Genomic DNA, 21,955 nt, shown 5'->3' on the forward strand with positions numbered 1-21,955 from the left:
CCTAAGCTTTTTTTTTTTTTTTTTTTGCCAGTCATGGGGCCTGAACTCTGGGTCTGGGCGCTGTCCCTCAGCTCTTCAGCTCAAGGCTAGCGCTCTACCACTGGAGCCACAGCGCCACTTCCGGCTTTTTCTGTTTATGTGGTGCTGAGTAATCGAACCCAGGGCCTCATGCTTGCAAGGCATGCACTCTACCACTGAGTTACCTTCCCAGCCCTGTCCCTAAACTTTTCCTCGCAAGGTTAACAGTCTAACACTTGAGCTACTGCTCTATTTCTGGCTCTGTGGTAGCTGAGTGGAGATGAGAGTCTCAGACTTTCCTGCCTGGGTTAGCTTCAAACCATGCTCCTCATAGATACTGGGAGGCACAGTCACCATATGCATAGCTTCTAGAGCACTGGAGCTGGCTTCTACTAGTGCAAGTCAGTGCACTTGGACCTGGGGCAGTTTCATACCATTCTGGATGCTCTTTAGGAAGGCAAGGACATGTTGGGAAGTCAGTGGGTTGACAGCTTCTCTGCCTGCTGGCCAGGACAGCACCCTAGCTATGCTTTTACGTGAGGAAAATCATGAACTTTGGGACTACTTGAATTCTGCTTCTGTCACTTCCCAGATGAGTGACCTTGGACATCTCCACTGTGAAGATGATAACCTCACCTGTCTTGGGCTGTGAATTTATAGCACAGCAAACTGGCCTCACCTGATGCACAGTAAAATGTCACTATTAAGCCACAGCGGCCCATCCACAACCACTGTCACTAAAATTTCATTACTGTCCACCCAAACCACCTCATTTCATATTTCTAGTATAGCCACATTTTAAAACAACAATATCCTTTTTATTTTCCCCTGTTAGTTGAAACTCCTTGAAAGCAAGAACCTAATCTTATCTTTGCGTCCTCAGTCACAGCATTTACAACCCAGGACCACTGGAGACACTCTGGACAATCTCTCTGGGTATGAGGTGCACCTGGCCGGCCCATGGGAAGATGCGGAGGCCACAGGCTCCAGCTCTGAGGACAACGTGCCCACACTCACGCAGTGCAATCCCATGCTCCCCCTCACCATCCCATCCTCATGCAGTGCCCTGCCCCCGCCCCCCCCACTCACCCACAATGGAGAGGATGACCACCACAAAGTCGAAGATGTTCCAGCCAATGGTGAAGTAGTAGTGCCTCAAGGCAAACATTTTGAGCACACACTCACAGGTGAAGAAGATGACGAAGACCAGATTAATCCAATAGAGAATGTTCTCCATCTGCTTGCTCTGAGTGTCTGTCTCCACCATCATTGTCACCATGTTAAGGCAGATGAGCATCATGATAACAATGTCAAAGGCTTGTTGAGTGACAAAATCAAAGACGATTCCTTGGATTTTGTTCTGGAGAGGGGAGGAGGAAAGACATGACAGGATTCAGGAAAGCCTTTGCAAGTAGACTTGTGGGAGCTGCGGCAGTGCTCCCCCACAGCTTTCTCAGCTTCCTGCTCCTCTCAGAAGTCCCCGGCAGCATAAACATCTGGAAGTTTTCCTGCCTCCCTGGCATTCCTTTCTTAGTCTCAGCTGCGAGCAATCCCTCCTGTGACGCCTGTGGCTGAGAATGTCTGTCCCACTGCTTACCTGACACCCGCTCACTTCCCCTTCTTAATCACCATCTCTCCTTGACCATGTGTAAGGGTCCCAAACTTACACTTCCAAAACAGAACTGAATCTGTTCTGCGGTCCTCATCTAACTTGTTGCTCTCTCTCAATTATTCATCCAGTCTCTCAAGCCAGAAAGTTGAGGGTTATTCCTTCTTCTTCTTCCCGTCCTTTCCTTTTTAAACATTTTTGGTGGTGTTGGGGTTTCAACTCAGTGCCTTTTTTTCCTTCCTTCCTTCCTTCCCTCCTTCCTTCCTTCCTTCCTTGGGTTTCAACTCAGAGGCCCCTCTCTCTCTCTCTCTATTTCTTCCTTCCTTTTTTTTTTTTTTTTTTTACCAGTCCTGGGTTTGAACTCAGGGCCTGGGCATTGTCCCTCTGCTTCTCTTGCTCAAGGCTAGTATTTTACCACTTGAGCCACAGTGTCATTTCTGGCTTTTTCTGTTTATGCATTACCAAGGAATCAAATCCAGGGGCTTCATGCATACTAGGCAAACACTCTAGTGCTAAGCCACATTCCCAGCCCCAGGAGCTAGGAAGGAGCCTTTCTTGCTAGGAAGGAGCCCTACCACTTGAGCCATGGTTATTTTTTATTATTATTTATTTTTGTCTGCCATGGGGCTTGAACTCTGGGCCTAGGAGCTGCCCCTGAGCTCTTCTGTTCAAGACTAGTACTCTATCACTGTGAGCCACAGTGCCACTTCTGGTGATTAGCTGGAGATAGGAGTTTCAGGGGCTTTCCTACCCAGGCTATCTTTGAACTGTGATCTTCAGATCTCAGTCTCCAGAGTAGCTAGGATTATAGGTGTGAGTCATCAGTACCCCATCCTTGGTTATTTTCAAGATAGGGGATTGCTTTATGCTTGGATTGGCCTGGACTTTGATTCTCCTATTTCTGCATCTCTTTGTTTTTTGGGGTGACATGTGATCACAAAACAGGCCCAGCTGTTGTGCTTCCTTATAGTTGGGATAACAGCTGTGTCTCACCATGCCAAGACAGTGGTTGAGATGAAGTTCTTTCATCTTTTATTTGTCCAGCTTGACATCAAACTGAGATCCTTCCAATGTGTGTTTGTGTTTGTGTGTGTGTGTATGCACGCACACATGCATGTGTGCCCGAGCTCATTGGTTCTGGGGCTTAAACTCAGGGCCTGGGAGCTGCCCTTTAGCTTTTTCACTCAAGGCTAGCACTCTACCACTTGAAGCATAGCCCCACTTCTGGTTTTTTGGTGGTTAATTGCAGATAAGGGTATGAAGAACTTTCCTGCCCAGTCAGATCTCAGCCTTCTGAGCAGCTAAGATTACAGGTATGAGCCACTGACACTTAGCTTGGAACACTATTATTCATTCAAACAAAGGAGTTCTACTTTTACATCTACAAATTAAGATCGCGAGGAAAGCTTTTATTTAGATGCTCTACTCTTTTTATGTTGGTGTTTTAAGTTGCTTTAAATGAAGGTTCCAAAGAAGAGATTTTGAAGCTTTTGGAAATATCCCACTCACTTAGGGTGAGGCATAATCTCAGTTCCAAATCTGTTTTATGAAAGGCTCAGTTCAAGAGAGGGAAACAGGTATTTGACTCTCCTGCTTCTACCTTCTGTTGTAACAGCCAGAAACATCATTTTAGGTTCCAGACAAACCCTGCAAAGATACACTGTTGGGTACAGATGCTGAGACAGTAACAATGAATTCCTATCTTGTTTTGTTTCTTTTTTGAGACAAGGTCCTGAGAGGTGGCCCAGGCTGGCCTTGAATTCATGCTCTTGCTGCCTGAACCTCCCACCTACCAAATCCCAGCTGAATTGGTGAGAAAGGAATGGGATGGGATTTCATTCATTTTACAATGTTCACCTTTTTCTTTTTCCTTTTTTGCCAGTACCTGAGTTTGAATTTCTAGCTTGCACTTGCTTGCTCAGTTGGCATTCTACCACTTGGATCCTGCCTCTTGCCAGATTTTTGCTAATTATTTAGAGATAGAGTATCTCAGAATTCTGCCTGGAACCTCCATCCTCCAGTGTCAGCCTTCTGAGTAGCTAGAATTATAGGCATGAACCACCTGTTTAGCTGGTTGTTTCTTAAAAGATCTCCCTATCTAGGCAACAGCCAATGTAGTAAGCGTTCTAATTCTCCACTGCCTATGAGGCAGAGCATAGCCTATGCTCTACGCTCTGCTGCTCTCTTACTCAGATGAGGCAGCAAGGAGAGGACCAACAGCATTAGGCAGCTATCACTTACTTACCTTTTCCCTTTTCTAGTGTGCTCAGCCTGCATAGTGTACTCACCAAGGGACGGGGAATGGGTTTCTGTGGTTTCTTTGAGCCCAGTTTTTTCATGGCATTGTAGTACTTCTTCTGTTCCTCTGTCATGAAGATGTCCTGACCTCCAAAGTAAAGGAGGGAAAAAGAGACAATAATCACAACTGGCTCTGAATGCTAAGGCTGGAGATGTACTGCTAAATAGTGAAAACTCAGACTTTTCCCTTCCCCTTCCAGAGGTGAGTTTAGCTGACAGCTGGCCCAAAGCAAGATACACATATGATAAAGTCTCTAATTCTGACACTTGAGTTTTCAGCTTGGGATTTCTATGATTTATCTGGTCAGGTAGTAAAGAAATGGATTCCAAACCTTCAGGAATGATAAGCTTAGAAAGGACTCAGAGGGCTGGGAAGGTGGCTCAGTGGTAGAGCGCTTGCCTTGCTTGCATGAGGCCATGGGTTCGATTCCTCAGCACCACATAAGCAGAAAAAAAGCCGGAAGTGGCACTGTGGCTCAAGTGGTAGAGAGGTAGCCTTGAGCTGAAAAGCTGAGGGACAGTGCCCAGGCTGAGTTCAGCCCTATGACAAAGAAAGAAAGAAAGAAAGAAAGAAAGAAAGAAAGAAAGAGAGAGAGAGAGAGAGAGAAAGAAAGAAAGGAAGGAAGGAAGGAAGGGAAAAAAGGAAAGAAAGAAAGAAAGGAAAAGAAAGAAAGAAAGGAAAAGAAAGAAAGAAAGAGAGGGGGAGGGAGGGAGAGGGAGGGAGGGAGGGAGGGAAGAAGGACTCAGAAGGCAGCCATATCTCACAGTCTAAAAATAGGTTTTTTTCTCCTTTCATTTGTTTTGGCCTGATTTCTGAATAAATTTCTGGAAAAAATATTTTCTTTAGGCAGTACTTATTTTTTCTTTATGTGCTAGGACCACAGCTTGAACTCAGGGCTGTATTCTAGCTGGGCTTTCTTGTCATAGCTGGTGCTCTATCACTTGAGCCACCCCTCTAGTCTGGTTTTTTGCTGGCTAATTGGAGATGCAAATGCTATTCGTTCAGACCTAGAAAACATAGTTTAAAACAAAATTTTTTAGAATAAAAGAATGTTTAAACTCTGACTGATGGCCCATTCAAAATCTGGAAAAACTGGAAATTCTGGTACATAGAAGACTGTTATTTGAATTGCTGGGACAGGCTTGACTTAAAACATTTACTTTGGAAAGACTGCTAACCATGTGGGACACAAAGGGAGGGGACTTTTCCAGAGTGAGGATCCTCTCAAGCATCATCTTGGTAGTGGTGCCTAGGGCTTGTGTGGATGGTTGAATCTGCCTCTATCTGCAGCTGCTCATCTATTTCTTTCCACTTGGTCTCTGTTACAAAGTGTGCCCTGTCTCTGCTTCCTTCTGGTGGGAGGTCCAAATTAGTCATAGATGTGGAGAATAAAGGATTGCTAGTCAATGTGGTAAACCATTCTCTGCAAAGTCCAACTCTGAGCAGAAAGGGTCAGTTAGGGCTAATGCCCAGCAGGACCAGTGCCACAGTGAGATGGCAGTTTGGATTTTACACAAAGGGGGCATTTTTTCTTTCCTCTGGAGACAGAGAAAGTGTGGCTCTCCTGTGGGTGACCTCTGACCACTGGCAATGAGGGGAGGAGACCTATCTTTTTCTTTTGTTGATTGAAGTTATCAATGATGACACCAATGAACAGGTTCAGGGTGAAGAAGGAGCCAAAGATGATGAAGATGACAAAGTAGATGTACATGTAGATGTTGTCTTCATATTTAGGCTGCTCATCAGCCTGGCAAAAGACAGGAGAAAAGGAAAACGGTCAGCTCCCAGTGTGGTGACTGGGTGGGTGATTACAACAGGTACATTCATCAGCCATAACTCTTCCCGCCCAAGCTGCTATACAAGCTGCTATACAATCTAGAAGTTCTAGGTTCCTTATGCTTGCCTCCTCCTTCATACAGGCAGCTTCTGCCTGTGAGGGCATGTGATAGCTGGGATGCCAATCACAAGGCGAGGGGGAGGGTGGGTTGCCTAGTGGGAACTGCACTTTGATTTCAAAGTGGGACTGAAGAGTAGACAGCTCCACTGGGACCAAGTAAAAATCAACTGTCTAATTGTCTAGAGCCAAGCTAAGTAAGTGAGGACTTACAGAGGGGAAAAGAACCTATAATCAATAAAGCAAGCAATTCATGTCCAAAGAGAAATTTTACTCATCTGCTCTTCCCTCCCCCCCTCATCTTTCTTGGCGACTCTCAGACTACGTGCTTCCTAACTTTCTAAGATGTGTTTCATTCAGCACACAGATCCTTACCTTTCGGGAATCTACAGCTGCATACATGATGTCCATCCAGCCTTTGAAGGTCGCCTGGGAAACAGAATCAGTTATTAGACTGTGCCTAGTAGGGAGTGGATAAGGGTCTAGGCAGGGGGCCCAAAGGCCAGCCTTAGGTTTAACAAGAATTGAGGGCACAGAGTTTGGACACAGCCTTACATGGACATAGGATTTCCTTTTGTTAATAAAGGCCACAAGAAGGTCTTAAGTCCCTGAAAACAACATCAAAGTTTGGCAAAAAAACATACTGACAATAATAACTGGATCAACTTTCACATAGGACCTTAAAGTGGCTTGAGAAGGGGAGGACCATGTACACTTATGAGTGAATTATGGTAAGAGTAAGATGCTTGGAACTTAAAACCTCCACTACCAAGAAGCTGTATTTTATTTTTTCCTTCAGGGGTGAGGCTTGAACTCTGGGCCTGGGCACTGTCCCTGAGCTCTTCAGCTCAAAGCTAGCACTCTACCACTTGCCACAGCGCCACTTCCAGGAGCTGTTTTTAAAAGGTGTTACATAACCAATAAGAGTCTGAAAATTTCAGTTGAATTAAAAATTAATTAGGGTTTGAACTTGTCCCTTATTAATATAGCCATGCATAGCCCATGGCGGTGGTAACACCAGCTCCATCCCCAGGAGAATGTTCCAGCTCTCCTTCAGTCTACTGTAGCTAGCATGATTCTAGAAACAAATATAGGCAGAAAATTTCATATTCTGATTCTAGGACTTTTCAGGGCATGAGGAGGCTTGATTTTATTTATCTGATGGCCCAACTGCCATCAGTGCCTTATATATGGCAGGGACTGTATAAATGCAATGTCTGACTTGGCTGGACATTGTGTACTGGGTTTCTGGAGCTGTTCCAATTCAGATTCAATTCATGGGTCCAATTTCTTGTTTTTCTTTTTCTTTTTTGTCGGACATGGGGCTTGAACTCTGGGCCTGAGCATTGTCCCTCAGCTCTTCAGCTCAAGGCTAGAGCTCTACCACTTGACCCACAGCACCATTTCTGGTTTTCTGGTGATTTATTGGAGATAAGAGTCTTATGAACTTACCTGCTCAGGCTGGCTTTGAACCACAATCCTCAGATCTCAGCCTCCTGAGTAGCTAGGATTACAGGCCTGAGCCACCGGCACCAGGCTTCCAATTTCTTTCTCATGTGCAGTGATAGAGATGGAACTCAGGCCCTTGTGCATGCTAGGCAGACACTATCACTGAACTATATACCCTCATCTCAGGGTCCAATCTCTCTCTCTCTCTCTCTCTGTACCAGTCCTGGGGCTTGAACTTAGGGTCTGGGAGCTCTCTCTGAGCTTTTCTGATCAAGGCTGGTACTCTACCATTTGAGCTACAGCTCCACTTCTGGCATTTTGGTGGTTTATTGGAGATGAATCTCATGGACATTCCTGCCTGGGCTGGCTTTGAACCAAGATTCTCAGATCTCAACCTCCTGAGTAGCTAGGATTACAGGCATGAGCCACCAGCCCTAATTTCTTGAATTGGCATAGAACAGCAAAAAAGCTTTGGAGTAGTTAAAATACAGCTCATTCCATTTACTTTGCTTCTACTACAATACAATAGTGTTTACACCATAGGTTAGGTTGAGTTTCATTTGCATTATTACATTTAATTCTCCCAACAACTGAATGATGGAAGTATGGTAATAGTTACGACAACACATAATATCAATTACCACTAAGCACTGCTATGTGCTAGGCATTGTGCTAGGAATTAAAAAAGTACAAATTCTCTTAACTGTATAAAGAAATATGATCAATATTGAATAGTGAAGAAACAAAGAGTCAGAGAAGTTGAGTAATTTGTCTCAATAAGTATGAGTATGGCTCTGTCTGACGGTAAAGCCTAGGAACTTTCAGAGCATCATACCAAACATCCCCCCACCCAAAGAAAAGGACAAGAAGACCAGGCATGCTGGTATGAAATTAAGCAAAGAGATTAATGTATGTAACTTAAACTCCTTACAATGACACATTCACTTGAGACCTGAGGCTGAGCTTCCAGGAGTGGCAGTGGGACTGCCAGATTCTTTAGTAAACTACTAAAGTTATTAGGATTTTCCTACTCCATCAATATAGGCTTTCCTGCTGGGCACTGGTGGCTCACACCTAATCAGGAGGCTGAGATCTGAAGATCTCGGTTTGAAGCCAGCCCAGGCAAGAAAGTCCATGAGACTCTTTTTTTTTTTTTTGGTTGGTCGTGGGGCTTGAACTCTGGGCCTGAGTGCTGTCCCTCAGCTCTTCAGCTCAAGGCGAGCGCTCTACCACTTGAGCTACACCACCACTTCCAGTTTTCTGGTGGTTTATTGGAGATAAGAGTTTCACGGACCTGACTGCCCGGGCTGGCTTTGAACCTTGATCCTCAGATCTCAGCCTCCTGAATAGGTAGGATTACAGGTGTGAGCCACCGGCGCCTGGCTCCATGAGACTCTCATCTCTAATTAACTACTAGAAAGCTGGAAGTGGGCTGGGAAGGTGGCTCAGTGGTGGAGTGCTTGCCTTGCAAGCACTTGAGGCCCTGGGTTCGATTCTTCAACACCACATAAGCAGAAAAAGCCAGAAGTGGTGCTATGGCTCAAGTGGTAGAGTGCTAGCCTTGAACGGAAGAGCTCAGAGACAGCACCCAGGCCCAGAGTTCAAGCCCCACAATGGCAAAAAATGAAAAAAAGATAGAAAGCTGGAAGTGACACTGTGGCTCAGAGTGATAGATTTTTAGCCTTGAGAGAAAATGCTCAAGGACAGCACCCAGGCTCCAAGTTCAAGCCTATGACCACCACCACAACAAAAACTCCCCAAACTACATCTATCTATCTATCTATCTATCTATCTATCTATCTATCTATCTATCTATCTATCTATCTATTTCTAGGCTTTCCTATTTTTGTTTATGCACATATCCTTTTCATTTCCTTTCTTTCTTGTTCACTTTACACTCTGACCTGGGGAGAGAAGGTGACCTCTCTAGCGCTTTCATATGCTGCATCTATCTTTCTTTGCTGCCAAGCAGAACTCTGCCTCTTGAGCACAGGATAGATCCTTTTGAGAGAGATCTCACAGAAGTTGGAGATCTACGAGAAAGGTGTTTCCCTGAAACTGGTTTAGGGAATGACTTCACTCTCATGGACCCATGGTTGAGAATGCCTTAAGTTCCCAGGACTGAAATGACAACACTTACTACTTGAAGAAGCGCCAGATATCCTGCCCCAACATTATCAAAGTTGATCTTCACATTCTTCCATCTGATTTCTGTGTTGTTGCCCTCCATGAGCCTTTCACAGTCAGTTTTATTGTTGACGATTTCAATGTCAAAGCGGATTTCGGAAGTCTCATTAAAGCAGTAGTGGTACTTTCCCGCAAACAGGTTGACTCCCATGATGCTGAAAATCAGCCAGAAGATGAGACACACCAGCAGCACATTCATGATGGAGGGGATGGCGCCCACCAAGGCATTCACCACCACCTGCATTGGAAGGGGAGGTTGCTGAGTGTTGGGAGGATGTGGGGAAGGTACATTCTTTTGATTTTTCAGGAGGGGAATGACATTTTGTGTTGCTTGTTCTGCTATAAAAACATTTTGTTCTCATTGGAATTAGAGTAATTGGACAGATCCAGAAGTAGGATCCCAAATTTCTAAGTCCAGGAACTGTATTTTGGGGGAACTTTAATAAATTCCATCTTTGTCTTGACTAACACAAACTCCCCTGCCCAAGTTGACTCTACCTTTTCTAGCCACCAACCTGGGACTGGAAAAAAAAAGATTTCTTAGTCCAGGCTCTCTCTTCTTGAACTTATAAAATATGCCCCCATGGGAAAATCTGAGCAATTGCAAGCTCACTAGTTGCCTTTCAATAGACATTCCCCCACTGAAAAACAAGGCATGATTGTTCAAAATCACAGAGAGCTGCCCTTTGGGTTAGCAGTGAATCACTCAACGGTACATAACGTCTCTTTTATGACTATGCAAGGCCAGTTATCTTATTTCAGGCAATAGCTGAGCATGCATATTTTGCAGGCTCAAGAAAGAAAAAAGCCATATTCCCTCTACCAAACAGTATAAAATAAAATCTGAACAGATGTGCTTTTTAGTCCAGGTTCATTCTTCTTCTTCAACCTTTTTTTCTTTTACTTCCCTGACTTGTAAGCTTGTTTTTTAACCTAAGAGCTACTCCCTGCTTGGCTAATGCTGATGTTTCTGCTCATTCCAGGGTTTGACTCTATTCTTCACAATGCATTAGAAATCAAAATGACTTAAGGTAGGTTGTTTTTTTTTTTGTTCTTGAAACTGAAAAAGTTGAAACACCATTAAAAAATGACTGACTACAGTAAGTTCAGGAATGCTTAAAAAAGGGAGGAGAGCCTCCCTGAGGAACAGAAATTTCTGTGTTATCTTTAATTTGGATTTTTCTTTATGCTAGAGGCCAGTATAGCTAGACAACACTTCCACTGTTGCAGCAGATTTCACTAGAGGAGTTCAAGTGCTTACAGAAGCAACAGTTCAGGCGATGGATCGAAAACAAAGCTGGTTTTCTTCCTGCCCAGAATCTCATTTGCCGTTGTTGTAAGCAGGGCTGTTAAGGCTCCGAAAGTTGTTCTAGTGTGGGAAGAGTGTTTCTTCCTTTTTCTAGTATCTAAGGAGGATTAATACAGTTAAAAGTAAAAACAGTAGATATAAATGAAAAGTGAGAGCACTAGATATAAAAGAAGTGTGCCTCTTTCTTTCTTTCTTCCTTCTTTCCTTCCTTTCTTTTTTTTTCTTTGGAGGTAGGCTAAAGATAGGACTGGCTGCAACTGACACAGTTGGGACAAGGTGGGAAGGTCATACTGGACAATGACCACAAGGGGGCAACTCTGGGTTTCAACTTGAGCCTTACTGGGTTTATTACCTTGTTTTTGGGTTTTGACAATAACAATCAATTTTTGTTCTGTCTTATATAAAAAGGCGAGGAAGTCACTCTTCCTTTCAGATTAAAATGTCCCTTTTGTGATTCTCCAACTCATGTATGAAGGCCTTTAGATTGAGAGGCAGTTATTTCTTAATTCTTAGACCAAGAAATCTCTTCTAGATATCTCGTCAGTATAAAATATATATTACTTTGAGCAAGGAAAGCCAGAATAACTGAAATCTGAAAATCTTCAATGTTATATTGAAAACATTATTTGTTTTCATGTTATTAAATTTGTCACACAATCAGATTTGAGTTTCAGCTCCTCATTCTAGTTGGTCACCCTTTGGTACGAACACCCAAAACAATGAAATGTGCAAAAGAACAAGCAAAAGGAAGATGATCCACAAAATGGAAGAATTAATTCTCAAACAATGAAAGTAGCATCTGTAAAGATTCATACGCTCAAATCTGTGTGATGGCATTTCGCAGCAGAGGTTGGGATAGAGGATATGATCTACTAGATCATGGCCAATGTAAAGTAGGGAAGTAGCCCTAAGAGACAGAAACCTAGGAGTGCTGTGGTTTTTAAAAAATCTCGATTCAGAACCTATGTCTGCTTTCAGGAACTTTTCACTACAGATGATTGCTTCTCCTCAAGCCCTGTCTAATCAGTCCTACATGATGTTCTCATATTATAATATGTTTAATATTGATAACAGAGAAGAATAATCAGCTAATTTCTTTCAAATCCACAGATCTGATCAAAGGACTCAGAACAAAGTTTACTGAGCCTGATTTCTGATATGGTATAAGTATTCTCTAAAATCCAACTTATTAGTTGGGTGCCAGTGGCTCACACCTGTAATCCTGGCTTCTCAGGAGGCTAAGACCTAAGGATTGTGGTTTGAAGCCAGCCCGGGCAGAAAATTCCCCATGAGACTCTTATCTTCAATTAACTACTGGTTCTTCTCACAACCAAGAGCAAGAAAGCATGCTTATATTTTGAACTCTCTCACTAAAGATATGTCATAAGTGGATGATTAAAATTTCCATTGATAGTCAATTAACTGAACCTCTTGTTTTTTGCTACTCTCTAGTTATTTTGCATTTCCTTTAATCACAATGAAATCCATTACTGTTAAAAACTACTGTACAGAAATATAACTTAAAAGATGCTAGCAATCTATGAAAAGCTACTTTCCAAAGTAAGTTTGTATTTAAGTGACATAAAATGACACTTAATTAGTAAGAAAATTCCAAATGGATTCTGATTCTTATAACATCATTATGTTCTTTATGATGCCTAGGACTTTAATGTTGATTATTAAAATCTGTCAAATAGCTTTTAATATCTGGCAGAGGGAACATGGCTTTAATGGACAACTATGTACTGACAATCAACAAAAATGCATGCATGTTTCACAGCATTACTATTATATATCTTCAAAAACAGAATAGCACAGCAAAATCTTTAGATAAAGATTACTATGGAGGAGAGAAAAGCAAAGAACTACATTAAGTGCTCCTTTGCCAATAGCAGGAATGTTTCAATTTTCTGATCTTTGGTTTGAGGAAGGAGAGGAGACTGAAGTGAGTATCCCAGGACAGGCTAGGGTGAAATGCTCCCTCCTAGGTGAAGGGCTGAGCCCAGAATTGGAGCAGCACAGTGACAGTTGAGCCCATCTGCACGGATGGTAACTTAGTTTATGAAGGTTTCTTAAGTTTCACAAGTATTAGCAGACAGAAGAACCCAAACTACAGAATGAGAAAAAAAATGTTCCAAAGGAAAATAACATTTAAATAAAAAAGTATGTACCTAATCCTATTTATTACTGGGTAATTTTCTAGAAGCTTAGCTCATTAAATCTTCTTCCCCAGAAGGACTGGGAAACTACAGGTCAGGAATGGATCCCTGGACTCTCTCCATCTGCCTACCCAGCCATGGTCAGAACTCCTGGCTGGTCCCACCAAATGAGGTGGCACTTCTACACCAAAGCTTCCTGCACTGAACATTACTGATCTAACTTGCAGCTTCAGGTCAAGTTCATTCTTGCCTGTACTAGCTTAACTGAAAAAAACCTGATGCTTTGCACATAAAATCTCCTAGGCCTGGTACTGGTAGCTCACACCTGTAATCATTACTACTTTGGAGGCTGAAGTCTGAGGATCCCAGTTTGAAGCCAGCCAGGGCTTATCTTGTCTTATATCCAGTTAACCACCAAAAAGTGGTTAACCAAATGGCTCAAGTGGTAGAGTGCTAACTCTGAACAAAAGAGCTCAAGGACAATGCCCGGGCTTGACCTTAAGCCCTAGGACTGGTACCAAAAACAAACAAACAAACTATCCATCTGTCTGTCTATCCTATTGTTCTGATCATCCATTCTGGACTTTTGGGCGTCTAAACTTCTTGGAAGTTAACAAGTGTGAATTTCTTGAGGACTTGAAACAGAGTTCAGAGCCGGTGGGGAAGGGAGGGTGAGGTTACCAGAAGGGCTCCTGCATCCAGATTCCTCAAATAATTTTCTCATAAGCAGACTGGCATAAGCTGGGTGATGAAAATGACTTCTGCTAGGGGGACAGGAGTGACAGTGATGAGCCACCATAAGGAGAAAGGTCACAGTAACAGTCAGCTGGGCACTGAGGGAGAAGGGTGCAATCTCCTTTTAGGAGATCCAGGATCACTGAGAGGGAATGTGGGGGACAGCTGGCTAGCAGGCTTAGGTCCAAGATATTACAGGTTCATCCTGCCCTCAGTTTTTCAGTCACCAAAATGGATTATCAACTCTGTAACAAAACTACTAAGATTTATTTAAAACAACAACAACAAACAAATCTGCCTCTTATGAAAAATGTGAAGAGGTGGGTTATGGGGGAGGGGGAAAAGGGTATTTTAATCCTATTTTCAGCCACACTATGACTATATAATCCCTTTCCCTCCTGACCATTGTCAGTGACCTGTTGCATGTATTCTTACCCATGGGAGAAAGAGTCGCTCAGGCCTTTTCTTTTTCTTTAAATTAATTAAAACAAGCTTTGCTGCTGTGGAACTGCATCCTGCAGAGGGCTTCGGGAGGGCTACAGAATGCTCACATTTGGTAAACCAAACTGTGACTGTGCTACAGCAGAAACATAACTTGGTTGTAAAAAGCATTTGTCTGAATAACACTTAAAAATTATAATTCCCAAGTTCCAGTGAAATGTTCCTCTTCCTGTGAGTGGCCCCATGGAGTAGTGGCCAGGCCTCACAGGTGAGGGATGAACGGAGCAGCGCTGTCCTGGTATCTAGTTTCTCCAATCAGTCTTGCTGCATGAGGACTAATGCAATTGTTGTGTTTGATTCCTACATTCTGATATTTATACATTTAAGAATATATCCTCTGGTTTGCTCTCCTGCATGTATTCAACATCTGAATTGGAATGAGTTTTCTTGGTCTCGTTAAGTATAACAGACCTCTCTGGCTACCACAGGACAACTATTTCTACCAAAACTAGCTGTCCACTAGGAAATCACTCTTTTACTGTGAGTGTGTGCACACATGCACACACACGCACAATTAGTAAAACCAAAAGAGATAAGAAAAAGGCACCAGAAAAAGGGAGCCTTCTTTCTAATTTGGCAGGGTATTATTTTGTTTGGATTTGGATGGAGTATCCCCACAGTAGGAACAGGAGGTCTGGAGAAATTTCAGGAGAACTAGCTGATATTCAGTCATCTAACACAGTGCCTGATTGTTGTTTTGATAGTTAGGATAGGGGACCATACAGCATGGGCAGAGGGTTCAGGTGAGGAGGAAAGCTTTGCTATCAGACAGAGGCTGCCAGTCCTTAAGGGACTGGGCTGAGAACAACAAGGTGCAATAAGAGGAATCAGAATAGAAGGAAAAGCATTTTTTCTCCCAGGGCCATGCCAAATTCTGCTCCATCCCCAATTCCAGGTCTGCCATTGTGTCTTCAAGCCCCTCAGCCACTGTGCTCTCAGTGACTCCAAGGCCACAGTCCCCTCCTCTGGCTGCTGTCCCTATACAGCACTCTCCCTGCCTGCAGCCTATGCTTTTCAGTGGGTCTCTGGGTTATAATTCCCCTTCTTTGCACCTGGTGATTCTCCCTATGAAATCAACAGCCCAGAAAGCCGCCCCAAGTGCTACAGGTAAGCCAGGCCAAATGAGAATAGCCAATGTTCACATGTTCTGCGATGGCATGTTGTTGGGGGTGGGGCCAGTATTAATGAGATGAGGCAGCTTAATGCAACTCCCCTGAGCACGGGGCAGGGGCGGGACAGAGAAAGTGGAGGATCCAATCAGCAACTGCATCACAGAATTCGTATTTGAAATGATCTTTCCACCATGTGATCAGTTCTAGCATGCTTAAACAGTTTCCAGTGGCATGCAGAAGGATCAGCTGCTCTTAGTATCTTACCCTCATCCCTTCAAATCGTGATAAGGCTCTTAAGGGTCTCAAAGCTCTTAGGGTCCTAAGGGACTTTATGGCACCTAGTTCCGAGTAGCCCAGGGCATTAGCTATAAGGCTGACTAAAGAGACCTACACGGAAACAGAAGAGAAAAAAACAAAAAACAAGAAAGAAAAAAGAAAAAGAAAACAGAGGTTCCAGAGTGTTAGAATAAAGCCCTAGCACTGATTACACAGATGGGCCCCGCCCCCCGGGTAGAGGAAGTGGGTAACACCAGCTGCCTACTTCAACTTGACTCAAACGACCTGGAAGGAAAGGGTGGTTGAGAAAGGCAGAAGAAAAAACACAAAGGGAAAAGAATTAAGAAGCAGCAGAACATACACACGAATTGGAAAGGGAAGAGGCTAAAGGGAAAGGGAAAGAATGAGGAAGTTCCATTGGAAGGAGAGGAGCCTGAAGAGACGACAAGAACCTTACCCTCGCCCTTTACAGTCTCTGCAGGTCCCAGAAGTTCCCATTAAATTAAGCCAGACAAACTTAATGGTACCTATGGAAAAGAATACAGATAAATACACATACTACACACAAGCTGCCCCTCCTCAGTTCATTCACCATGGGATTTCCAACAGGGACAAGCTCTCTTACTCCTGGTTGACAAGAAACCATTTGTTTGAGAATCTGTTGAGTTACTATATAAACAAAGGAAACATATTTAATAAGTACCACAGGTGACATGGCAGCTCCCCCCAAAACAAGACCAAATGGGGACCTCCTTGACAGAATTTTGGAGCACTCACGTGAGTAATTCATATTCTCTCATTCTCTCTCCCTCTCCTCCCCGCCCCCCCCCCCCCCCCCCGCCCCTCTCTGTTTGTCTCTTTTAACTCTAACAACCTTAACTGATCAAATCTGAGAATTTTTTTTTTTTGGGGTCCGGTCGTGGGGCCTGAACTCTGGGCTTGGGCACTGTCCCTCAGCTCTTCAGCTCAAGGCTAGCACTCTACCACTTGAGCCACAGTACCACTTCCAGCTTTTTTCTTTTTTCTTATGTGGTGCTGAGGAATCGAACCCAGGGCCTCAGGCATGCAAGGCAAACGCTCTACCACTGAGCCACCTTCCCAGCCCCGTGAGAATGTTTGATCTTGGATTTTTCTTATAGTATTCTCTCATATTGCAACATCCTGGGATGGGTGAAGATGTTCCTGCCAACAACTCTTAAATTGCTTTTACTAGGAAGTTATGAATACAGACCAACCTGCCTTTACTTTGGAGGTTTTAATGCAAAATTAGGGAAGAAAATAACAATCCACCACTTGGTTTCATATGATGCTTTTGTACTCTATCCTAGGGCTTTATTCTGTATCTTTGCATGGCATGTTGTATGTGTGCACAAATACACACACATTTTTTTTTTTTTAAACCAAGACACAATTAAATAGCAGAACTGGCAGGAAGTAGAAGTAAAAGGTCAATGATACAGTAAGGGTCCAGGATGAGTGGGTTTAAAGATTTCAATTTTAAAATGGGTTTAAGCCTTCATTTATGCTTAAGCTCACAATTCCCTACCTTAGGTATCTTCTCTGGAGTTCTAGGCAGTAGCCAAGCAAATCCGGAACTAAAATCTGTTCCATTATGTTACCTATGTTCTTTGAAAGGTAGGTGGTCCAGGGTTAATCTTTGCTTAAAAAGGGGGCCTCAAAAGCAACCCCAACCATTTCCCTTCATTCATAATGATCAGCAAAAATGGAGGTATCTTTTACCTACTATTACCAAGTGCTTTCAACTCAGTCACAAATAATTTAAAACTATTTTGCTCTCAGGCCTTAATAGGCATACTTGAGGGAACCAGGTATTTGAGTTTAACAGTGCCCTAGGCCAGTCCTGTGAAACTGCAGGGAAAGGATGCAAAAACACTAAGTCATGTGTGGCTATGGGCCATACAAGGTATGAAGACCCCAGCTCTTCAAGATGGCGCTGTATCTGCTATCAATCAACTCTGAGGTAGGCAGAGGCCAACCAAAGGCTAGCTGTAAATGCTTTGGACATCTCAGATCAACTGATCATCTAAGCAGAGATACCCAAAGGCAAGCTCAATAAAGGTCTTATTTGAGCTATTTCTTATAAACGGGGGGCTCTTTTACAATCTTGAATTTCCATGTTAAACCTTCACTGAGAGAAAATCAGAACATTGCTTGAAGTGCACTTTAAAGGAATGAAGAAAAAAGGTAAAAAAAAAGAACTGAAGCATCAAAATTCAGGACATCTGTAGCTGCAAGTATGGAAGAAAAACACAGGGTAGCTTTTTCAAAAGAATTAAACATTTTCAAACAGAATGCTTTCAGTAGTCTGAGGTCCTGAATATTCTGTGGACCTCAATATTCCCATTCCTGGAAAAGATATGTCAGTTCACCACAAACAACAGAGGAAACTTTCCTGGAAAAAAAAATTCTTTCACAGGACATAGTCTCCAGTGTAGCAGAGGACTAGAGAAAAGTAAAATTTGGGAATTCACATGGCTCATTACTCATTATTCCTGTGACTCTTAAAAATAATGATTTTGTTAGTTTTAAGAGACAAAATGAAAGAACAAATATCCATTAGGGCAATAAACATGGAGATGAATGTCAGACTCAGGCATAAAATCACTAGTGGTTAAAATGGGAGAAAGAGAATCTCTCAGGGATGGTGCTAAATTAGGACCTAACATTCAAACCTCTTTGTTGTTCTAAAATGCTAAAAGGATCAGACATACTGCTCAGTTCTAGTTGTAGAAGTGTCAAGTCTAAGCCTTATTTTCTACTCTCACTAAAAAGGTAGTGTGACAGCCAATCTTGATTGGATTAACAAGGATCTATATTAGTAAAGTATACCTCTGTGCTGGTGTGAGAAGATTTGATTTGAGAGATCTAATGAAGTGATTAATTCCCTGATAGATTCATAATATGATGGTATTATAGGGAGATGGTAAAAGGTAGGGGTAGGGCCAGGTCTAGATGGAGGAAGGAGGTGACTGGTGTGCCCTTGGGGTCTATATCTTGCCCTAATCCCTTCCTGTAGTCCTTCTGCTTCCTGGCTGCCATATTGTTAACTGCTCTGCTCTACTACATCCTCCACACCATGATGGACTGAGACCTCTGAAACAGTGAGCCAAAATAAATCTTTTCTTCTTTAAATTTATATATGGTTAGTGATGAAAAGTAATTGGTACAGGTGGCAACCCTAGCAGCTATTGTTTTCTCCCCACTTCACACTCTGCTTCATGTTCCAGCTCTTTGTGAATGAGCCTATCTTTTCAGGCCCTTAGAGAAGCGTTCATATCTGACAGTGCCTGTATTGCTCATACATCCACAAACAACAGGAATCACTATTCATGGACTGCAGACAATGAGTTGGGAAAAGAACACATTTATAAAGCAGGAAAACCTAGCATGAGACTTTTCAGATTGTGGGTAGTTCAGTAAACATTGGATAAGTGAAGAATAAATAAACTATTCTGTTGGAGACAAGAAGTCAATAGAATGAAGGATCCTAGAGAGCCTTGTTCCCACAATGCTGGGTTACTGCTGCCTAGAATCAGACCAGGGATGCCATCGAGCCTAATGTAAACCCTTTAAGGGTTTATGCCTGTCTGTTCCTCTGTGATTCCTTCTGGCTCTTGGACAATTCTATGTAAAGTATGGTATTCAATTTATGTTGTTCACCAACACTGCTATAGAAGCATTCTCTGGATCTGATGTTAGGCACCACAGCAATGCAATAATCCAGTAATTCCCACAAACTAAGGGACAGATAAGTTGTAGTCAATTGGTCACATATGTCATTTCTTTCCATCTACTTTTACCTAGTCTAAAAAGTAATAAAAAGGTTGGCTAAATAAAGGGAGATATGTAGGATCATGAATGTACTTTGTGGCTTAACTTGGGTAGCAGAGGCCTTGGATTCTGAGTACCTCAGCCCAGAAAGAAGAGGAAGAGAGTGATTCAGTGGATGGAAAGGTCATGGTGGGAAGTTTTGCTCCAAATCACAGCTTGCCTATAGTGGCTTGAAAGTTCAGAAAATGATGGTCTCCCACTCTAGGTGGTTCTAGAAATTACTGTGAAATGAAGACTCTGGTGTTAATTTCTCTACAGAGACAGCTGGCCCAGCCTGATTCCAGATTTCTAGGGTTTATTCCTCATCCTGCCTAAGTCTTTGAAGTGCAGCTTTCTGTCAGAGGGAGGGAGGGCTCTTTCCTACTATCTATAGTTCCTGAGACTTTGCCTGCAAAGTCTCATTTCTGGTCCTTCTGGAGCCATACCTATTTGGTTCATCTTAATGGCACAGGGTGGCTTCATCACCTCATTCAGGCGTAAGGCTGGCTTTTTTGGGAATGGGAGATGAAAATGGGGATAGTGATTGCTCTTGGAAGCAGTCATTAACCATGGAGAACAGACAATGTGTTGGGAAAGGAACACATTTATAGAGCAGAAATCATTACTGGTTCAGAGTACTGGGTTCTTGTTACCTGAGAAATGGAAGGGGGAGGGAAGAAAGAGGAGATAGAGATAGTGCCATACTGCTTTATCCTACATTCTAGAGGTTCTCTCCTCTATAGGCAGTTCACCATATAGTCTACAAAACCTCTCTTCTAAATGTACTGACCCAGATTCTATCCACATCACTTTCACAACATTTCTTAGCACGCAGCAGGATTTGAATTCTCCACATCCCTGGTCCCACAATTACCATTCATTGTTTCTTTAAATGTTGATTTGGCTAGAAGAAAAAAAAAACTATAGTTATTATACAAAATGAAGAACAATCATTGTTAGTACAGTCAAGAAGGAGCAAGTGCCAGTGGGGCGAGACAGTTACAAACGATATAGCTTCCAACCTGAAAAATAACATGGGGAGTCATGACCAGCAAGCTCTGGAGGTGATCTTGGAACCTAGAGGGAAAAATGGGTTGTTATTGGGCAATCACTGTAGAAATCCCTGAGCAAGTGACTTGCTCAGGCTGAGTATGGGAAGTGTCCATGGGAGGCCAGGAGAGCCACACAGACCCCACTCACCTCATCCCAGCACCTCTACCTTATCCCTTCACCCATTTGCTAGCAGCTGCCTTTTTATTGGCTTGGAGCATGAACCTCTGATACCACTCAAGAGATTGTGAAGCTAATGATTCTTTCTATTCCTAAATCCCTGAATCTAAATTAAGACAGGCCCATCTGAGTAAAGAGTTGGTTAGTCCCTGGAGTATCTGTAGGGTCTTCAGAATTCCCATCCCCAAATTAAGATCAAGGTGCCCTGAGATGACCTTCACCCAAGTCTACATCAGTCTGCCTATTGACTAATAACCTAGCTCAGGTAGGTCCAGCCTGAAAAGGGTGAGAAATAGAAAGTAGGACACGTACAGCCACTATGAGGAAGTCCAGCCAGCACCAGGCATTGGTGAAGAACTTGACAAAGCCGTAGGCTGTCCATTTGAGTAACATCTCCAGGATGAAGATGTAGGTGAAGACTTTGTCAGCATATTCTAGGATGGTACGAATGGTCTTCCTCTGCTCAATGTAGATGTCCTCGAAGGCCTGGAAGAGAGGCAGCAGCTGCCTATTACAGATAGGATTACAGGTGTGAGCCCTGAGTGCCTGCCTAAATACAGACATTTACAATTTGAAATCAAAGCAGAGAGGAGCTGTGCTCAGCACCCTGCATGTCTCACAAATGAATGATGGAGACTCAGGACAAGGCGAATATAAAAACTTGAGCATCAGAGACCTAAATCCAAATATATGCCATGTCCTGGGTTCTCCACACCCACTAGGCTTGAAAGGATTGGGTATAGAAACATCACCAGCTCCTATCTTGGGTAGCCAAAACATGAAGAATAAGAGGCCTTGGGGTGTTGAGAGAGAAAAGTTCGTCTAAGAAAGGTCTTAGGATGGGGCACATCAGGAAGAATCTGGTGGTAATCTATGTACTCATCCTAAGAAAAAGGGGGTCTTAGGCTTGAGTGGGGTTAGGCTAAAGTCTAAAAAAGGTTGGATATGGATAAGTGTGGGTTCTAATCCTAAAGACTCAAAACACAAGCCCAAAACACTTTACTAGGTCATCAGTCTGGGACAACAGCCAATCTGTGCTTTCAGAGATGCTGAGTTTGCGCTCCACCCAACCCCTTAACACTGGTCTCTTTATTCCATTCCCCAGCCAACCCCTCATCACAGTCCTCTGGCCCTCACCAGGGCGCCACTGCTGAGAAGAATCATGAAGATGATGAAGGTCTCAAACCAATTGTGTTCCACGATGAGGAAGCAGGTTTTCCGTAGGATCCACCAAGACTTGCCTAGCCCTTCTTCAATGTTGACCTGGCAGCACTTGAACCGCTGGACACAACCTGGCAGCAGCAGGAGAGGCAGGTGAGACTGTGGTAACTGACCTGCCCAGACCT

General features: G+C 43.2%; 1 protein-coding gene across 10 annotated transcripts in view; it reads right to left on the bottom strand.

Annotated features, from left to right (window-relative positions):
• Nucleotides 1-21,955, bottom strand: part of Scn8a (sodium voltage-gated channel alpha subunit 8) — a 124,981-nt gene that overhangs the window by 7,475 nt on the left and 95,551 nt on the right. For 4 of the 10 annotated variants that reach the window (XM_042668805.1, XM_042668806.1, XM_042668807.1 and 1 more), the window contains 8 exons: nucleotides 21,747-21,901; nucleotides 20,922-21,095; nucleotides 15,537-15,659; nucleotides 9,410-9,694; nucleotides 6,196-6,249; nucleotides 5,536-5,673; nucleotides 3,916-4,020; nucleotides 1,108-1,378 (listed from right to left, as the gene is read on the bottom strand). In XM_042668805.1, coding sequence (XP_042524739.1) covers nucleotides 1,108-1,378; nucleotides 3,916-4,020; nucleotides 5,536-5,673; nucleotides 6,196-6,249; nucleotides 9,410-9,694; nucleotides 15,537-15,659; nucleotides 20,922-21,095; nucleotides 21,747-21,901 — 1,305 coding nt within the window. Of the gene's footprint in view, nucleotides 1-1,107; nucleotides 1,379-3,915; nucleotides 4,021-5,535; nucleotides 5,674-6,183; nucleotides 6,250-9,409; nucleotides 9,695-15,536; nucleotides 15,660-20,921; nucleotides 21,096-21,746; nucleotides 21,902-21,955 lie in introns of all 10 variants that reach the window. The other 6 variants (XM_042668813.1, XM_042668812.1, XM_042668808.1 and 3 more) reach the window with 2 other exon arrangements.

Source organism: Dipodomys spectabilis, unplaced genomic scaffold (assembly GCF_019054845.1).
Source record: "Dipodomys spectabilis isolate Male_0828 unplaced genomic scaffold, ASM1905484v1 ptg000477l, whole genome shotgun sequence".
Lineage (NCBI taxonomy): Eukaryota > Metazoa > Chordata > Mammalia > Rodentia > Heteromyidae > Dipodomys > Dipodomys spectabilis.